At 34.4% G+C, this 17,872-nt stretch overlaps 1 protein-coding gene across 1 annotated transcript in view; it reads left to right on the top strand.

The window, feature by feature from the left end:
- LOC129223397 (polycomb group protein Psc-like) overlaps positions 1-17,872 on the top strand; it is a 75,306-nt gene that overhangs the window by 20,622 nt on the left and 36,812 nt on the right. Inside the window, exons 5-7 of the mRNA XM_054857992.1 lie at positions 5,316-5,415; positions 16,698-16,743; positions 16,855-16,953. Coding sequence (XP_054713967.1) covers positions 5,316-5,415; positions 16,698-16,743; positions 16,855-16,953 — 245 coding nt within the window. The remainder of the gene's footprint in view (positions 1-5,315; positions 5,416-16,697; positions 16,744-16,854; positions 16,954-17,872) is intronic.

Here is a 17,872-nt window from a genome sequence, read left to right as displayed (position 1 = left end):
ATAAAAGTTGAAGTAAATAAAATTTAATTAAATTTTTTTAAAGTAAACGAGTGTCCCAAAATCATTGCAAAAACTCTACTGATACTTTGAGTGTTTTGACTTTTTTTATTTTTGATTCAACCTTATCCCATAAATGATCTTATTTAAGAATAAATTCCCGCATCTTTTGATGTTCGATATCAATTTAATTCTGAAATCTGAAAATCAGTCTTCCTCTTTCCGTTTCTCATACAGAAGCATTTCGTATAATGGATTCCTTGCATTTTGAAGATTCATGCTCCTATTCAAATTTTCATCGATTCCGCTCCACCATATTCGCGCTTCCATTTCCATTTCTGGATGGGATCGGAAGAAATTTATGATTGAGCTTCTTTTTCAAGTGCTTGAATCTCACTATTTCCCTCATTTTTTGCTGGATGCCATTTACTTTGAACGCATTCGAATGTGATTCAATTATACCGGTTCTATAGAAACGAATGCATCCAAAGAAACGGGGGTTATTTGCACATAAATCATGCTTCACGGCCATATTCATCGTCTTCAGTGGAATCATTTAAAAAAGGGTTTCATACGATTGAATTACGCTTTTTGAGTTTTTTTTTGCGAACGTTAACCGGTTTACGCAGTTTTCTCAAGAGGAAGAATTTGTTTAGAAAAAAAGTGTGTTTGCTGATGAAATATTGAAGGAATACGAGTAGCTCTGAAAAGAGGATTTTTATTATCGGTAAATGTCATTTGTATGCAAAGTATGATGTTGTCGATTCTAGATGAATGGAAATGAGAAGGGTAGGGAAAGTTTTGGAGGAATATTTTTCTTGGACAGTTATTTATAATCAGATTCTTGGAACGATTTCTGAACATTTGGTCAAACCTTTCTAAGCAAATTCTCTAAACTTCCTTTTTTTAAAATTATTCGTACAGGAAAAAAAAAAAAAAAAGCTCATGAGTGACGATTGCACCGGACCCGTTTGATGTTGTGTCGTGCTTACACTTGAGTTAAAGGGCATAATTAGCAAAAATGCAAGTAGCGGTCGACTTTACGGTCAAACCCTCAGAAGAAAGAAATTCTCGAGCCATACTTCCTGAATGACACTTCTTGATTCCAGTGTAAAATAATTTAGACAATTAAAAAGTTACTTTTTTGATCTACATATATATGTTAATGCAGAAGACCGAAAACTGGTTGATGTTGACAATCACCGATGACTATCAACATTCGCACAGCCAAGACATCGGCGAAATACCGAATATTTTCTTCGGTGATTCATTGGTGACTGTTGACAATATTGGACTTTCACAGCAACATAATAATACTGCCGTGGGCTGGTGAAGAGTAGTAACTGCAAAATTTTCATTTTTCATTTCTTTGCATTTTTGCTATCTGTTGTACGTTAGCGCTGCAAGCTTTCTTGTTTGGTTTTCACTGGGAAAAAAGCTCCGAAAAAAAAAAGTCGAGTTCCAACATTTCCCTTGTGTTAGGATTGAAACCGGAACGCGTTTCTTCAAATATCTCGAAAACGCATTTCGCCTGCGGCAGTAAAAAAGATAATTGTTAACCACTAGTGCTGACAAGAAGTTCACAGATGCGCATACCAAAACAGTCTTCTGCGTGACAGCGACGTATCACTCTTTTATTTATTTATTTATTTTTCATTTATTTATTTATTTATTTTTGTGTGTGTGTGTGTGTGTGTGTGTGTGTGTGTGTGTGATGTTTGCTTGCCGACGTGACGTTACCAACTGTTCGACGGCAACGATACAGCACGTTGTTGACTATTTGTAACAAAACAATCCTGACGTGAGTAACGTGAGTAGAACAATTTTCTAGCACAAGCTCCCGTCCCCCTTACTCTTGTAGTAGACACATAACAAGGAGCGTAAAATGAAATCAAATAGTTGACTTCACGTGTTTTTTATTTTTAAAGGATTACATGCAAAGTTTGAATTCTACAGCTATTGCAATGCCGACAAATTGGACAGAAAACGTGTATAGTGGCAGACTTGATAGTCGCTTGTGAGCGAAATCGCATTTCTTCATTCTGGAGATTGACATCGAGAGAGACGGGAGCGAGCGTTTTGCCGCAGCTAAGAGAAAAACGTTTCTGAACTGGGATGCAATTTATTTCCAGAAGCGAATATATTTGATGCTCATAATGTCATGGGCGAGAGAGAAAAGGTGTTCTTACCTGTAGGACGTGAAATTGAACTTTCAGTCAAATGTTCCTCAGCCAAATTGAAACTTTTATAGGGATAACGGAAAAAGTACCATGTAGCAAATGAAATAGAGAAAATGTTGGCAGTAATTGATCCGATGACATTGAAAGGGAATAAGTTACAAATCGAGGACTTTCTTATTTCTTGCAAATAGCAGATGTACTCAAGTATCGAAGGTCTCCCGGACTCCCTTTCCGTTGTCAACGCTTGAATCTCATAGAAGAATGCTGTAAAATATCAAAATCTTGTAAGAAGCTATAAACATAATTGCCTGACTCTGTTAAAATGGGAAATGTGAGAATTTACAAAAACAATAAGATAGCATCAAATATATCATAGTTCAAATAGCTGTTAATTTGTCAAGATTCAGTTGAAAATAGAAATTTTTACAGTGCCCGCCGCTTATTAAAATCACATTTGTTCTGTAGACATTTGATTTTATAAAGCGGGTGATTTTATTAACTGGCATTCAAAAAAATGAAAGGTTTTGAAGTTTAAATACTCTAAAAATGAATTAAATTACTTCATTTATTTCTGTTTTAAGTATTTCAAAATACAGTTATCATTTTAACTAAACATGAGGTACATTTTTTTTATAATTATTTGCACAAGGATTTTAAAATGTAGGTGTATTGTTGTTTGCTTAACATAATTGGGAGAGCCAAGATTCAATATCGTTTGAGAGTTTACACAGTGTCTTTTAACGTTCAACATTATATTTTCCTCTTTGTTCTAAAGTGCATCGTACATTATCAAGCGCTTTTCTGACATCTATTGAAAATGAAGAGGCAAATTTGTCTCTGAAATCTTCTCATCTTCTGAAACCGATTCCTTCACTTCTTGCTTGGTGGCGCTTTAACAATTTTTTACGTATGATGTCCAAAAGTTAGATTTTATAAAACGGCGATAGTGATTTTATTAAAGGATGGTTTTAACGTATTTTGGTATTGCAATGATTCTGTTCTTCCAGATTTGATTTTAAAACCTGCTGATTTCATAATCCAGTGATTTTATTAGTGGTGGGTACTGTATTAGCTTTTGACACAACTGAAATATTTTCTTGATTTAGCGGCTGATACTGTCTCTTAGTTTAAAGATTTATGCAGAGTTTTTAATTATAGTAGCGTGATTTGGAGTTTTATTTTATTAATGTCGAATGAACCGTGCAAAGTCTTCAGAAATGCCCTGTAATCTTGTTTCATACATAGACGAAAACAGAGGGGCAGTTAAGGACACTTTCTTAATTTTGAAAATTCGGCGAAGTGTTTCCTAAGTGACAGGTCATGAACTTTTTCGAAGAAAAATAGCTAAAACATTGATTATGATAATCACAATTAAACTTGTATTCATTAGTTGCTAATTAACTTCTGATTTAATTTTAAAAGAAGATTTCTCAATTTAGAATGAATTTCCAAATATTCTGTCCCCTAAAATTCGCCTCGTTGGCGAAAAAACTGGTTCCTTAATGATCACATCAAAAAATTTTTGATACCTTGTTTTGACAGATTTTCAAGTCATCAATGATAATTTTTCTTTAGAGCAAAAACTTAAATCTAAATCGAAACCGCAATAGAAGGTCGGATCGTGAGCTGAGCGCTCCATCCTCCCTCTGACTTTCTCTTGATGAAATGGATTCTTCCAGATGCTTTCGTGCTTCACTTCATTCGATCGAACCAAAAACCACCTTTCTTTCTTTCTTCATCAACTTTTTTTTCACCTTTGGGGTACCTATACACTTTCCCTCTTTTCAATTTGTTTCAGAAACTTTTTTTGTGGATTCGGATAGAAATATAAAAATTCAAGCACAATGGGATAAAATGGAGGGAAATTTTTATACTTTACCGGAATTGGTTTTGCTGAATAACTTTTGAAAATAGCTTTTTTTGTAGCGAATTCTCGTCAAAATTTTATACTTCTGTGAACTTTGATTTTTTGTCCCCCCCTCCCCCCCATTTATTCAAGACTCTCGTTTCAGAGATATAGATGTGCAGTGTTTTATTAATAAACGACCTCAAATTTAATAATCGTCGAGCGAAGTAAGCAGGATTTTATTTCTAACAAAAGAAGTTCAACAGCACTATTCCCTTCAGAGCTTATTTTCATGCTTGAACCTTCAGAATTTCCTTATAATGTATATAAGTTCGCAGAAAAAAACGATGACAGGAGCTATAGAGCTCCCGTGAGTTCACATGCAAATTAAGTTCGCAAAGTACATGTGTAAGTCAGTTGAAGAGAACCCCTAAACTGGAGGGAGGACAAAGTCGCGGTTGCGACACACAAAATAACAAAATAATTGCTCGCATTTATTCCAGGGTAACAAGCACGGTCCGAATCTGCAGGGGAGCTGAGCTTATACACTTGTTTCTTTTTTAAATGAATTGCAAATATTTGGTGGAATTTATATTATTTAATAATGAATGGAACATGTCCTGAAGCGTATAGGGCTCCTGTACTTTCTTTTGCTAGAAGTTAAAATCTGATTAACAAGAAACTCTTTAGCCAGCTGATGCTATAGCACAAGTTTTTTACTAACTAAAACTACAATAACTTCTTGTGAAAGAAATAAGATCTGTGTTTCCGACTAGAATTTTGAGTTCAGTTTGAAAAGAAAAAAAGAAATTATTTTCTGACGCATCTGAAGCTTTGACAACGGTTCTGGGTTTTTAAAGAACAAGTCTTATTCCTGAAACATCGTGAAAATTTGGGCTGCCATGAAAAAGCATTTATAATTGAAGCACCTAGAAGACGAAGGGTGTAAGTGTCGGAATTAAAAATTTGAAGAAAGCTAGTGCAAATGGTATGAGAAACTCGGATCTGTTTTGGGGCAAGAGGTGGTACTAGTAGCCCTGGTAGGTGCTGCTTTACAGCATGATTTAGAGAAACGTTTCGACCAAAACCTATTTAGGGTTTGAACTTAGCATGCATTTAATCAAAACTTTTTAAAAAGCCACCGACATCCCTTTTGCTTCTCACAGGCTCAATTTATGGGACATTATCTTCGTTTCGTCTTTAATTTGATCGTCAACGGATGTCGTCTTTCTCTTTTCAGTGGGATACATTTTGCTTCTAAAATAACAGCGTTCCTTTTTCTTTCATTCCAGCCATCAAAGAATCTCGTGATGCCGAAGACCGAGGGGAATGCTTGGACGAGAAATTCATCTACGCGCCGGATGAAATTTTCAGTCTCTCTATCGAGTTTGGGTAAGCACAATGTTAATTTTCTTGCAGAAATTTTAAAAACAAACTCTGTTATAGGTTGATGGATAGCTGATCAATAAGGTAAATATTTGCTGTAAAATTGCTGCACATGTGTTGCATAAGTATGTATAAGATAAGGTATACCCTTCTGCAGCTATACAGGTACCGAAAGTTACTTGGCGTTTTCAATGTAATTATAGTCTCTTTTTCAAAAAAGAATTTTAGAGAAACATTTGACGAACTGTATTGTAACTTTGGTCCATGCTTCAGCTTACACTGTCAATCAAAAGGGCAAAACAATACCGACGAAGAAAGTATATTTTTGATCATGCTGTAGTATAAAAAATACTAAAAAGCTGCAGGTTTCACGAGATAGATTTCTTGCTATGTAAATTTTTTATGCATTTGCGTAAAAAGAGCAAGTTCATTCAAAGAAATGAGCATTTATTTGAAAAATGCGCCCCCCCCCTCCCTGACTGTGTGAAGAACCCGCAGAAATTTTTACCAATCTTACAGAAATTATCACTACATAAAAGAGAAACATTATGGCATAGCTATACCAACTCTCCCAATTCGTTTGTGGGAGACTCCCAAGTTTTGATGCCTTCTCCCGTACTCTCTAATGAAATAAATTTCTCCCTAACTTTCATTAGAGCAACTAAATTCTCCCAAAATTATTTTTCAGTGATTAGATTTTCGGGAAAATTCCTTACGATAAAGCGATCGCAATCGAACAAACAAAACCTTTTTAAAAGCGAGTATGAAAATTGTACAGTCAGAGCGGCGTACGCAGACAAATCAGTTCGGGGGGGGGGGGGGCTGAGCTCGAAAGTCTTTGAGCTGGGGGGGGGGGGATACTTATGAACTGTAGCTAAGAAAAGTTCATGTATCGCTTTTCTGATATCAATACGAATGTAAGATTTCAAAAATACATCATAAAAAAAAACTTGTTCTTTATTATAATTTTTGTAATTAATTTTGAAAATTTCGGGGGGGGGGGGGCTGTAGCCCTATTAGCCCACCCCCTGGGTACGCCACTGAGTCAGACCTCGATATAAGGTAACCCGCATATAAGGTCATCCCACATGTAAGGTCAATTTCCTTCAGTTCCGGCTCATTGAATAGGAATTCTATTATGTTATGAATTATTTGATATACGGCCAGGTCCTGAATACCATAATCGCTTATAAGGTCAGATTTGCCTGACTTTTTTGAAGGATTTCAATACTACACGGACTCAATTCCAAGAATGTTCCGTGGTTTGCGATCTTTTATCGGTGAAAAGTTATTTTTTCTACTAACGTAGTATAAAAGTGCCGAGAATGTAATACCAGGTGGAGATATAACGACTGAAATGTTGACAAAGCAGAAGCACCCGCTGAGGGCATAAATATCATAATTTTTTTAAATGATATGAAAGAACTAATTTTTTCCCTTCTGAAAATACAAACCTTATGAAACACTACAAAAATCAGAAAAATTGTACCAGTCCTGTATTTTGGATTATTTTTAATAACACTAGTTGCACATCAGAACTTTGCTCAAGCATATTTGTACACAACTTTATTCCTAATGAAAAATTTAAAAATATATATTTATTGATTCCATTAATTTTTATTTGTTTAACTCAATTAAGAGTTTAAAAAACAGAGAGTATTAATGAATTAAATTTTATAGAGAATTGAACTATATACTAGCTCATCGTATGAATCGGGTATAAGGTTTATTAGCTTATAAGGTCAGTTTCGGTGAGTCCCGAGGGGTGACCTTAAATCTAGGTCCCACTGTATATATACAGTGTAACCTCGATTTAATGATTGTCAGGAGACTGGAAAAAGTTATCGTTAAATCAAGGATATTGTTAAATCGAGAAGCACAGACATTCAATGCAGTCAAATCCGGACCAGTGAAATGTATAATTAAATTGAGGAAATCACTAAATCATCATTAAAACGAAGTTATACCGTATTTATGTTTGTTCATTTTTTAAGTATATTCATTTTATTTTTCTCCTTTTTAAAACTTTTATTTCCCAAAAAATGCAAGAAAATGTTCCCTTTTTTGCTCTGAACTACCTATATCTGTTGCAAGGAATGTTTATCAGTTATAAGCAAAAGAAACTTGGGCCCCTTTTTTTCTTTTTCCCCCCGAGTCTAAAAGTTTTTTTTTTTTTTTTTTTGACTTCAAAAAAGGATAAAGTAATCTCAAATTTCCGAATTTCTGGTCCTGTGGAATTTTTGGACGCCGAATTTCGGGTCCTATGTATGGACTTAATTTTAGAAATCTCTACTTATATTTTAAAAAATCCCTTCAAACAAATCAACTTTAGTTGCTAAATTTATTCATGCAAAATCTCCCTAAATTTGCTCATAAGAGTCCCTAATTTTTATCTTTTAATGTTGGCATCTTATGTTATGGAGAAATTTGAAGAGAAAACACTGAATATTGTAAAATTCGCGAGACTAATTTTCGCGAACTCGTCGTACTCGCGAAATTTTAGCCTCGCGAAGTTTCTCCCCCCCCCCCTCAACTTTTGGTTCTGTTTGTAAGATTCGCGAAATTTTAAGCAGCCAAATCACCGATATCTTCATTTTCGCGGAAATAAGTGTTTTTACAGTATTTGATGAAGTGCGTTTCAAAAAAGGGGTCAATATTTTGCTGCTCATCCACGAAAGAGCAATTTAATTTTTTATTTTTTCGTACCCCTGACAACTCATTAAAAAAATGAAAACAATAAAAATAAAAGAAAAAGCAGTTGGATGTTGTGAAATTTCAAAAAGATATCGACGATCTAGTGAGTTTTATTTCAGCAAATCCTTCTCAGTCAAGTCTATTATTTCAACACATTCCAATGCTTTAAAAACTAGGATAACTTAGATAACTACAGGTTAACAGCACAAATCATCATCATCGGAATCAATCACAATTCGTGGAAAAAAGTAGAAGGAAAAACTTGAAATCCCGACACTGTTTACAACTACAGATTAGATCAATTTGATTTTTTCTTTTTGCGTATGTTAATAACTGTTGAGGCCTAGAATTTCTCATCATCTCCAACTTAAAATATGACACCGGTCATTTATCAATTCTTTTATTCGGCTTCTTGCCAGTTGTCTTCTTTTTTATCCCTTTGTGTGTGGTTTCTGTTGTTGATATTAATCATCTCCGTATATCTTCAAACATAAATCATTCTCATCGTCAGATCTCCAGACAACTTCGAATCTATTAAAAGAGATAGTTAACAGATCGTTCCAACATATCATTCACGTTAGGAGATCACCTTGATGATAAGTTTCAAAAATATGAAACCGGTAGTTATCTATTTCAGCATGATTTGGAGATCTCCATTTAAAAAAAATATTATTTTTTGGATTCCTGCCTGCGTGTCTCGTAGTAATAAATTCGTGTTGTTAATATGTCATTTGATGTCAACATTTGTCTTTCCGGAGTGGCAACACTAGATCTGTTAGTGGGAGTGGAAGTAGATGATTAGCCTCAAGTGATGACAGTTAGTAGACTCACTTAAGTCCTTTGTGAGCCATATTATTTGGATGAAGTAGCGATAGATAAAATTAATTTTATTGGGTGATTGGGTTGAATGGTACTGTTTGACCACGGATTCTATGTAATTTGGCAATCGGCCAAGTTAAGACGACTCCATCGGAATGAATCTAGCAGGGGAGAAGGGAAAATAGCGATGGGATTTTAATGCACGCGTTTTGTAATGTCACTTGCCTAATTAATTTATTGCATTTTCCGAGTTGAAAAAGACTGGAATCAGAGTTTCTATGAAAACAACAAAAAGAAAAGAAAATATTTTCATTTCGTCAGGAAATGTAAAATCAAAATGGTAAGCTCAAAATTATGTAATAATTTTCGTAGTAAGAATATAGATCGAATATAGTTTAAGTTTAAAAGAATGCCTGCCGTGAACGAATTGTCATTTGTGCAAAATTGCGTCTAAATAATTAAGAGGCAAAAGCGCGCATCTGTAACGAACAAATTACCTCCCCTGTAAAGTAATAGATACGTCCATTTCCGCCTATAAACCGGATATTAGCCTTTCCATATAATCGATGGTTAGACAGTACTGGAGCCTAATTGGGCTACGTTGGGTCAAATTTAATTTATTTCGATATTTATTGGGTTCAGTACACCTGATGAAAGATACCTTCTTTGAGGATTTCTAAGCTGAGCCCGAGTAAGATACTAGGAGGTCCTAGGCCAAACAGGTCTTTGGGGCTCCCTGTAGTTGAAACTTCCAATTTTAGCCATTGGATTAAGTAATTTTAGCAAATTGGGTCCCCTTAAAAGCGGGGACCCTAGGCCACTGTTAAATTGGTCTATTCAATTCTCAGGCGCTGCTTCTTTGGATGTCTGCCCCCAAACAGGTAAACTGCCATCAGGCGACCTTCTGGATCCTATTGCCTATCCCGTCATTTCGAATTTTTCCAGATTGAGGAGAGAGGGGCAAAGGGTGTATACCAGTGGTGCACACAAGGGAGGGGTCCGGACCCCTCCCATAGGTCTTGTTTTTTTCCCCGATTGATTACGGTTCTATGTACTTTGTACGTAAAATATTTCCAAACAAAGATAACAATAATTTCAGTTCTAATAAATAAAAAAACAAGATCATTATGCTAAAAGATTTTCAAAAAATTGTGCACTTTTCCTACAACAAATGACCTAAAAGAAGTAGAATGGTGATTATAAATGAACACACTATAATAACGATGTTTTTAGTTTTGTATTTATAGATTAAAATGAGAATCTATGAACTTCTATAACCATATGGTGCTTCTACAACAATGAATTTGCTTTGCTGAATCCATTTCTTAACTATAAGAAAAGTAAAAGCGTAAAATTATTTTGCTTTCTGGTAATTTGTTTAAGTATGTTTCATTACAAAATGCTAATTATTTATTCATTTGTTTATTTTTACTGTTTTCCGTTCTCGCGAATCGACAAAATCAAGTCAATATGTTTAACGACGTATTGGGTCATAATATGAAAATGAGGCTTTCGATTTTGGACCCTCCCCTTGCAAAATTCCTGTGTGCGCCACTGGTGTATATAATTTATGCGAATTTTTGCGGAAAACAACAAAACCTCGCCCTCTTAGTTGTTGATACCTTAATTTTTTCAAAGCCAAGGTACAAATTTCTCCATCCTTCCCCCTGAATGATGGGCATGACTAGTGCGCTGTTTCTATGCCTATAATAGGGCTTAAATTAAGATATTCCGACTATTTTTCAAAAATCAAATATCTTGCAATTTTCGTCTGTATTTTAATGAGATATTGTATTATTTTTTAATTAAACAGCAACTTTTTTTTGAAAATTACGATCAATTGCCCGAGAAAACTTAATTAAATTCATTAATAGTGCTGTAATAAACTAATCGCGGTCATATTTTTTGATACTCAAGGAAGAGTAATTATTGCATTTTTTGAATTGAATTCATCATTAAATATTTTCAGAAAATTTGAAATTACTAACCTACAACAATAACAGCACCATGAGAATTTTATTTTTAGCCCAAGAAGTTAAATATTATGTTCGTATACAACTGCAAAAAAATCAGCTTGTAGGAGTTTTTTTAGAATTGTTCTTCAAAATAAACAAGTCAAATATGAGATAAATAAATACCTTTGTGCAGAATAGTAAAGTCAGAACAAACAACGTAAGTAGAAGCACAAATTTGTAAATTACAGCAGACACGTGTTTCGGCGTTACAGGGAACGCCTTTTTCAATGCAAAAAATAATGAGCTTATGGATGAAAAGACATCCGACAAAAGCCAAGAGCAGATAAGCATGCAGCTTAAAAGATAAAAACAGCGGATTAGCCAAACACCAATGACAAAGTTATAAACCGATCAGGAACCAATAGGAATGCAAGCAAAGGCCAGGAGCTTTCACTTAGGTACGAACCCAGAAAGAAAGAATTCAATTGGACAAGGATTAAGCCGAAGCTTAAACAAAAAGAAAAGAAATTGTCAGTAACCGTGAACCGCAAGAAAGGAAAAGCAGAATGGAAAACCATGAAATAAAATAAACAGAAACAAGAAATGTTCGAAAAAAGGAAAAATAAAGATAAATAGAAGAAAATTGGGGGGGGGGGGGTGTCAATTAAGACAAAAAGGTAAAAATAAACAAAGGAAGATAGATAAAAATGAGTGGGAAAAAAGGGGAGTATTAAAGATATGGGAGCCAAATGTTAGAAAAATATGGAACTGAACTAAGATCGTTTACTAAGTTAGAACTGTTCCTCAAAATATGAAAGGATTCCCAAAAGTCAAGATCTGATGAATTGGGGCATTTTGGATAATCTGATAAGAGTTAAAATCAAAAGAGTGATTCGAATCCCAACAATGTTGAGCAATACTAGACTTATTTAATTGTTGTTTTTTCACATAATTTTGATGCTCTTTCAAGCGAATTTTTAAAGCACGCCGAGTCTGTCCAATATAGGCAAGTTTACAACTTGCCTATATTGGACAGACTCGGCTACAATTAATTCTATAAATTCCACAACAATTAAGAGGGTGAATAGGATCTTTAAGAGAAGAGAATGAAAGTTTATTAATAGGAGAGAACAGCACCTGGAATTGGAAACGTTTTAGAATCTTAGCAACCTGATAGCTTACAGATGGAAAGAATGGCAAAACAACCAAATTCTTTCTGATGAAGGTTCGGTTAAGAACATTAGTTTGGGATTTATTTGAAAGTTTTTTATAAATGGAATCAATCAAAGTTGGCGGATAGTCTCTATCAATTGCCACAGCTTTAAGATAATTAAGTTCCACTTTAAGAAGTTCCGACGAAGAACAAATATTAATTGCGCGATAAACAAAAGAATTGAAAGCAGAATATTTTTGATTTGGAGGATGAGACGATAGTCTATGAGGAGGTAAAGAGACAGCAAAAGGTTTGCGATAAACAGTAGTTTCAAAACCAATTTCAATACGAGAAACAAGTACATCAAGAAATGAAATGCAATTATTCCGTTCTTTCTCACAAGAAAACTGAATATGAGGATCAATGGAGTTTAAAATAGAGAAAACCTCATCACTCTCAAACTGATTCTGGTTCATTAGAACAAAACAATCATCAACATACCGAACATAAAATTGGAACTGCAGTTTTTGGAACAGCTTAACCTCAAAATAATGCATGTAAATATCACTAAGAATGGGGCTAAGTGGGTTAACCATAGCCAGACCATCTAACATAATATAAAAATTCCCATTAAAAACAAAAGAACATTGCTTAAGACAAGTACGGGTAAGGTAAATTAAATCCTCAATTTCCGTATTGGTGAAATGAAATTCAGAAAGTCTTCTACGAAGGCATAACAATGAACCCTCGACGGGAACGTTCACAAATAAAGAGTTAACATCAAAAGAAGCCATAAAAGAATTATTTGGAACGAAACTATGAATTTTTTTAAAAAACTCAACAGAATTTTTAATAGTAAATAAATTGTGACTCCTAAGGGGAGAAAACACAGAGACTAAATATTTTGCAAGTTTGTACGAAGCCGTACCAATATTGGAAACAATCGGCCTGAAAGGAATACCAGCTTTATGCACCTTAGGTAAAGCATAAAATCTAGCACAATTAGCAATAGATGGAACAACAGAGCGTTTAACATTTGAAGGAATAGACTTAACAGACTTGACAGCAGATGCAATAGTTTTTAACTCTTTATCACTAGGATCTTTAGAAATTTCAGGATATGGCCCAGAAGAAATCAAATCATTAGTTTTATCAACATAAGATGATTTGTCAAGAACAACAATTTGGCCACCCTTGTCAGCTTTGGTAACAACCAGATCAGAATTCGAAACTAAGTCTTTAACAGAACGGCTAACAGTATTAGCAAATACAGGTTTAGAAATTTTCGAGTTAAAGTCAATATTAGAAGCTATAAGATGCCGAATCGAATCTTTTTGAGAGGAAGTTAAGGCACTAAATTTAAAAGCTTTCTCAACAGGAGCAATAAGCTTTGAAAAAGAAGGATTAACACTCACAGCAAAATTATCATTACATTTTAGAGCCTCAATTTGAGAATTACTTAATGGAACGCTGGAAAGATTAACAACAACATTCTTATTAACAACAGGTAAATTATCAAAAGGAACGACATGAGAAGATTTACAAAGCATAGCTAATTTCTTTTTCAAAACAATTTGATGTTTATCAGAGGAACGAAGGGTTCTAGACCAAGAATTTCTGTCAATAATGTTAAAGTTGGGAATGGAATTAGAAACCGAAAGATGTAAATCAAAAGTTCACGTTCAATAAACGATAAATGTTTCCTAGTTTCCTGGATCGAAGCTCTGAGTAAAGCCAATTTCGACCGAAAGATTACTTTGTCAATTTTTACAGAACGTGGTAAATTACATTTCAAAGAAATAAACTTCGGAATAATTTTCTTGCGCCTACACTGTTGAAGAAATTTTAAATGGTTCAAAAAACGAAATTTCTTAATCCGAAGATTGGCAAACCTATTGATTTGAGACATAATCAAAAGCAAAACCAAAACAAATGAAAATAAACAAAATCAAACAATAACAAAATGAATAAGAAACAAGAAGTAAAAAGTCACGATCAAAATACAACAATAGACAAAAATTCCGAAAACAAAAACAAAAACACAAATTGCATAAAAGGCGTGTTGGGATTCGAATCACTCTTTTGATTTTAACTCTTATCAGATTATCCAAAAATGCCCCAATTCATCAGATCTTGACTTTTGGGAATCCTTTCATATTTTGAGGAACAGTTCTAACTTAGTTAACGATCTTAGTTCAGTTCCATATTTTTCTAACATTTGGCTCCCATATCTTTAATACTCCCCTTTTTTCCCACTCATTTTTATCTATCTTCCTTTGTTTATTTTTACCTTTTTGTCTTGATTGACACCCCCCCCCCCCCAATTTTCTTCTATTTATCTTTATTTTTCCTTTTTTCGAATATTTTTTGTTTCTGTTTATCTTATTTCATGGTTTTCCATTCTGCTTTTCCTTTCTTGTGGTTCACGGTTACTGACAATTTCTTTTCTTTTTGTTTAAGCTTCGGCTTAATCCTTGTCCAATTGAATTCTTTCTTTCTGGGTTCTTACCTAAGTGAAAGCTCCTGGCCTTTGCTTGCATTCCTATTGGTTCCTGATCGGTTTATAACTTTGTCATTGGTGTTTGGCTAATCCGCTGTTTTTATCTTTTAAGCTGCATGCTTATCTGCTCTTGGCTTTTGTCGGATGTCTTTTCATCCATAAGCTCATTATTTTTTGCATTGAAAAAGGCGTTCCCTGTAACGCCGAAACACGTGTCTGCTGTAATTTACAAATTTGTGCTTCTACTTACGTTGTTTGTTCTGACTTTACTAAGTCAAATATGGTTTATGCTATCAACAAAAAAAAAAAAAAGGGGAAAGAAAAAAAATAATTACAAAAAAAAAAGGTATTTATTTATGCGAGTTACAAATTGCTTAAGGTGGAAAGGGCATTGTAAACGAAATAAGTTAGGAAGCACTGCAAAAAGAATAATCGTTTACGCTATTTTTATCAATGACATTTTCTGCATTTTTTGCTCGACGGCTGAAAAAGAAAAAAAAATCTGAGCAGGGGAAAAAAAAAACTAATGTTATTACAATTAAGGAGTAAAAAATGATCTTCAGGGAAAAAAAAAGATGAAAATGAATTAAAGAAAATAGCTGTTTTTTGCTTCAACGTTTTTTATCGGTGTTTTGTTCCACTCGCTTTTTTTTCTTCTCGGGTATGATCCTAATCTGGCCTCCCGCCAATTTTCGTCGCCATGGAAACCCCGGATTGTATTTGCCGCATGATGCGTGTCGGCTGCTAGGAAGAAAAAATAAAAGACTTGTGTTGCACGATTTTTTTTATTTATTTACTACTGCATCATTGCTTTGATAGAATTACGACTGGTGGGAATAGTGTTAGGAAAACACCTCCTTTTCTTCTACTTAATCTTATTGTTTTCAAACTTGAAATTTACTTGGCAAAACACTTGAGGGAAGGTCTCCAAAGTTATTTTCGTTTCTGGTGGGTATTTTCTTGCTGTGTGTTCAACGTCGAAAACAAAAATTCTTTTTGAAAATTTCAAGAACGGGGCGAAAAAAGTGAAAATTCTGCGACGCAGTGTGTTTGAAAATAAAATTTCCCGTGTTGTTGTAAACAGAAATAACTTTTTTTTTTTTTTTTTTTGGTACCTCTTAGTTGCTTTGCAATTAACGTTGCTATTAATGTCAAAAATGAAATAAATTCTCCAGTTTTATTAACTGTGTTACTTCGTTTTCCAACTGAAAACACACCACCTGTCCTTTCAAAAAAAAAAAAACCTTTGCATAACCTTCCGTTTTTATTACCTGATAAACCTCTCTCTTCATTTGTTGAACTTCATTTGTTGATCTTGTTGAACTCAACCTCTGCTTCATTCTTCGACTGATGCACCGATTTCAATTCTTTGATATTCACCTCCCTTTTTGTTCTCTTCGTTTGCTTTTAAATTCACCCCCGAATTCATTTTCGACTGATACGCCGGTTTCAATCTTTGACATTAACCTCCCTTTTTGTTCTCTTCATTTGCTTTTAAATTTACCTCCGCTTCATTCTTCGACTCATACACCGATTTCAATCTTTGACATTAACCTCTTTTTTTTATTATTGTTGTAGTTCTCTGCATCTCTGAATTTGCTTTTAAACTTACCTCCGAATATGTACATTCTTTGCCAGGTACACCGATTTCAACCTTTGACATTAAGCTCTGTTTTTAATATCTGGTAAATATCCCTCTTTATTTGTTTGAACTCGCATTCGCCCTCATTTTTTGGCAGATACAGTGAAACCTGTCTACAACAATACTGTTGGGACCTAAAAAAATATTGTTGTAGACAGGTTATCGTTATAGACAGTTTGATTATTCATGCTGAAGTTTGCTGGGACGGAGGAAAATATCGTTATAGACAGGTTTATTGTTATAGACAGGATCGTTATACACAGGTTTCACTGTACACCGATTTCAATCTTCGACAATAACCTCTGTACTTATTCTTTATTAAACCTCCTTCTTCGTTTGTTTGAGCTAACCTCCGTTTTGTCGTTCCTTGACATAATACACCGATTTCACACTAACCTCCCTTTTTATTCATTCGTGTGCATATTCAACGGTTTGTCCTCTGTTTATGATTTTAAGGGGAAACCTTTCAAATCGTAACTAAAGATAATTCTCTGAAGTAATTTTGATTTTATTCTTCAATTGCAGGTGTGAGGAAAATCAAAGTGTTTCATCCGATGATGCTGACGACCTGGTGAGTACTTTAATTTTGCAATAGTTTCTCACTTCCCCACTATAATGTCTTCAATCAAAATAAGTTTAGCTTTCGTTTGTTTTGTTCAAATATTTCTCATTGTTGTTTCAGGCTCCTAAAAGACGTTTCTTGCGATGTCCGGCTGCTGTGACCATTGGACACCTAAAGAAGTTTATCCGCATGAAATATGGCATCCCCAATGCTTATGAGGTGCATTCGCATTTTGTTTCATTTCTTTTGTCGCGAAAGTGGACTAAATTTTAATAAAATTTATTTTAATAAAGTTTTATTTAAAGTAAAAAGTTTAAATATGGACTAATTTATAAGATTGAAACAACGTCGTCTGTGACTCGAAGACTAAAAACATAATTCCATTTTCAGAAATTCATAATATCGGTAAAAACTAACATTTGCTGACATGAAGATATTTTTATTGCTGTGGATAACAATTTTTGACAAACTAGAAGTACTTTTAATGGTTCTGCTGCAGGTTTTGGGGCTGATTTAAATGAAAGTGATGCAGTGCAACGACTCAATAAATGGACTCGTCCAAGCTGTCGACAAGTGCAAAATTTTCGAGCCGTTTCCGTTTTTGGAGTTGTAAGAAGGAAGTTGTTGTTGCCAATTCATCCAGCAAAAGATTTTTTGAACCTTTCTTTAAAATATATGATCTGGAGTGTCCATTTACTGGAGTGTTCATCCACTTGTCATATTACCCGACGTATTAGTATGCAGAATATTTTTTTTCATTCATTGATGCATATATGTATGTGGCAGGCCCGACGAGAGGCCATGTGTCAGCCTAGTCGGAAACTAGGGGCCCGGGCCTTGGGGGGGGGGGGCGACGACATTGACGCAAAAAAAGGAAAGAAAGAAAAAAGAAAGGATGAAAGAAAACAAGGGTAAAACTCTGAATAAGAGAACACGTTAAGATAAAGTAAAATTTACTCTTTTGGTATTTACAGTTGTGGCACTTAAAATAGTTAATTGTTTTCTAGCAAGCAGTTTTGTTTTTTTCCTTCATTTTCCCCCTTTTCTTTTTCCTCCTTTTTTTTTCTTTCCCCTCTTTTTCCTTCTTTTCTCTCTTTTCTTTTTTGGGGGGAGGGAAGGGCCCGGCGACATAACTGAC

This window comes from Uloborus diversus, chromosome 5, assembly GCF_026930045.1.
Source record: "Uloborus diversus isolate 005 chromosome 5, Udiv.v.3.1, whole genome shotgun sequence".
NCBI lineage: Eukaryota > Metazoa > Arthropoda > Arachnida > Araneae > Uloboridae > Uloborus > Uloborus diversus.
This window is presented reverse-complemented; position numbering and strand designations above follow the sequence as displayed.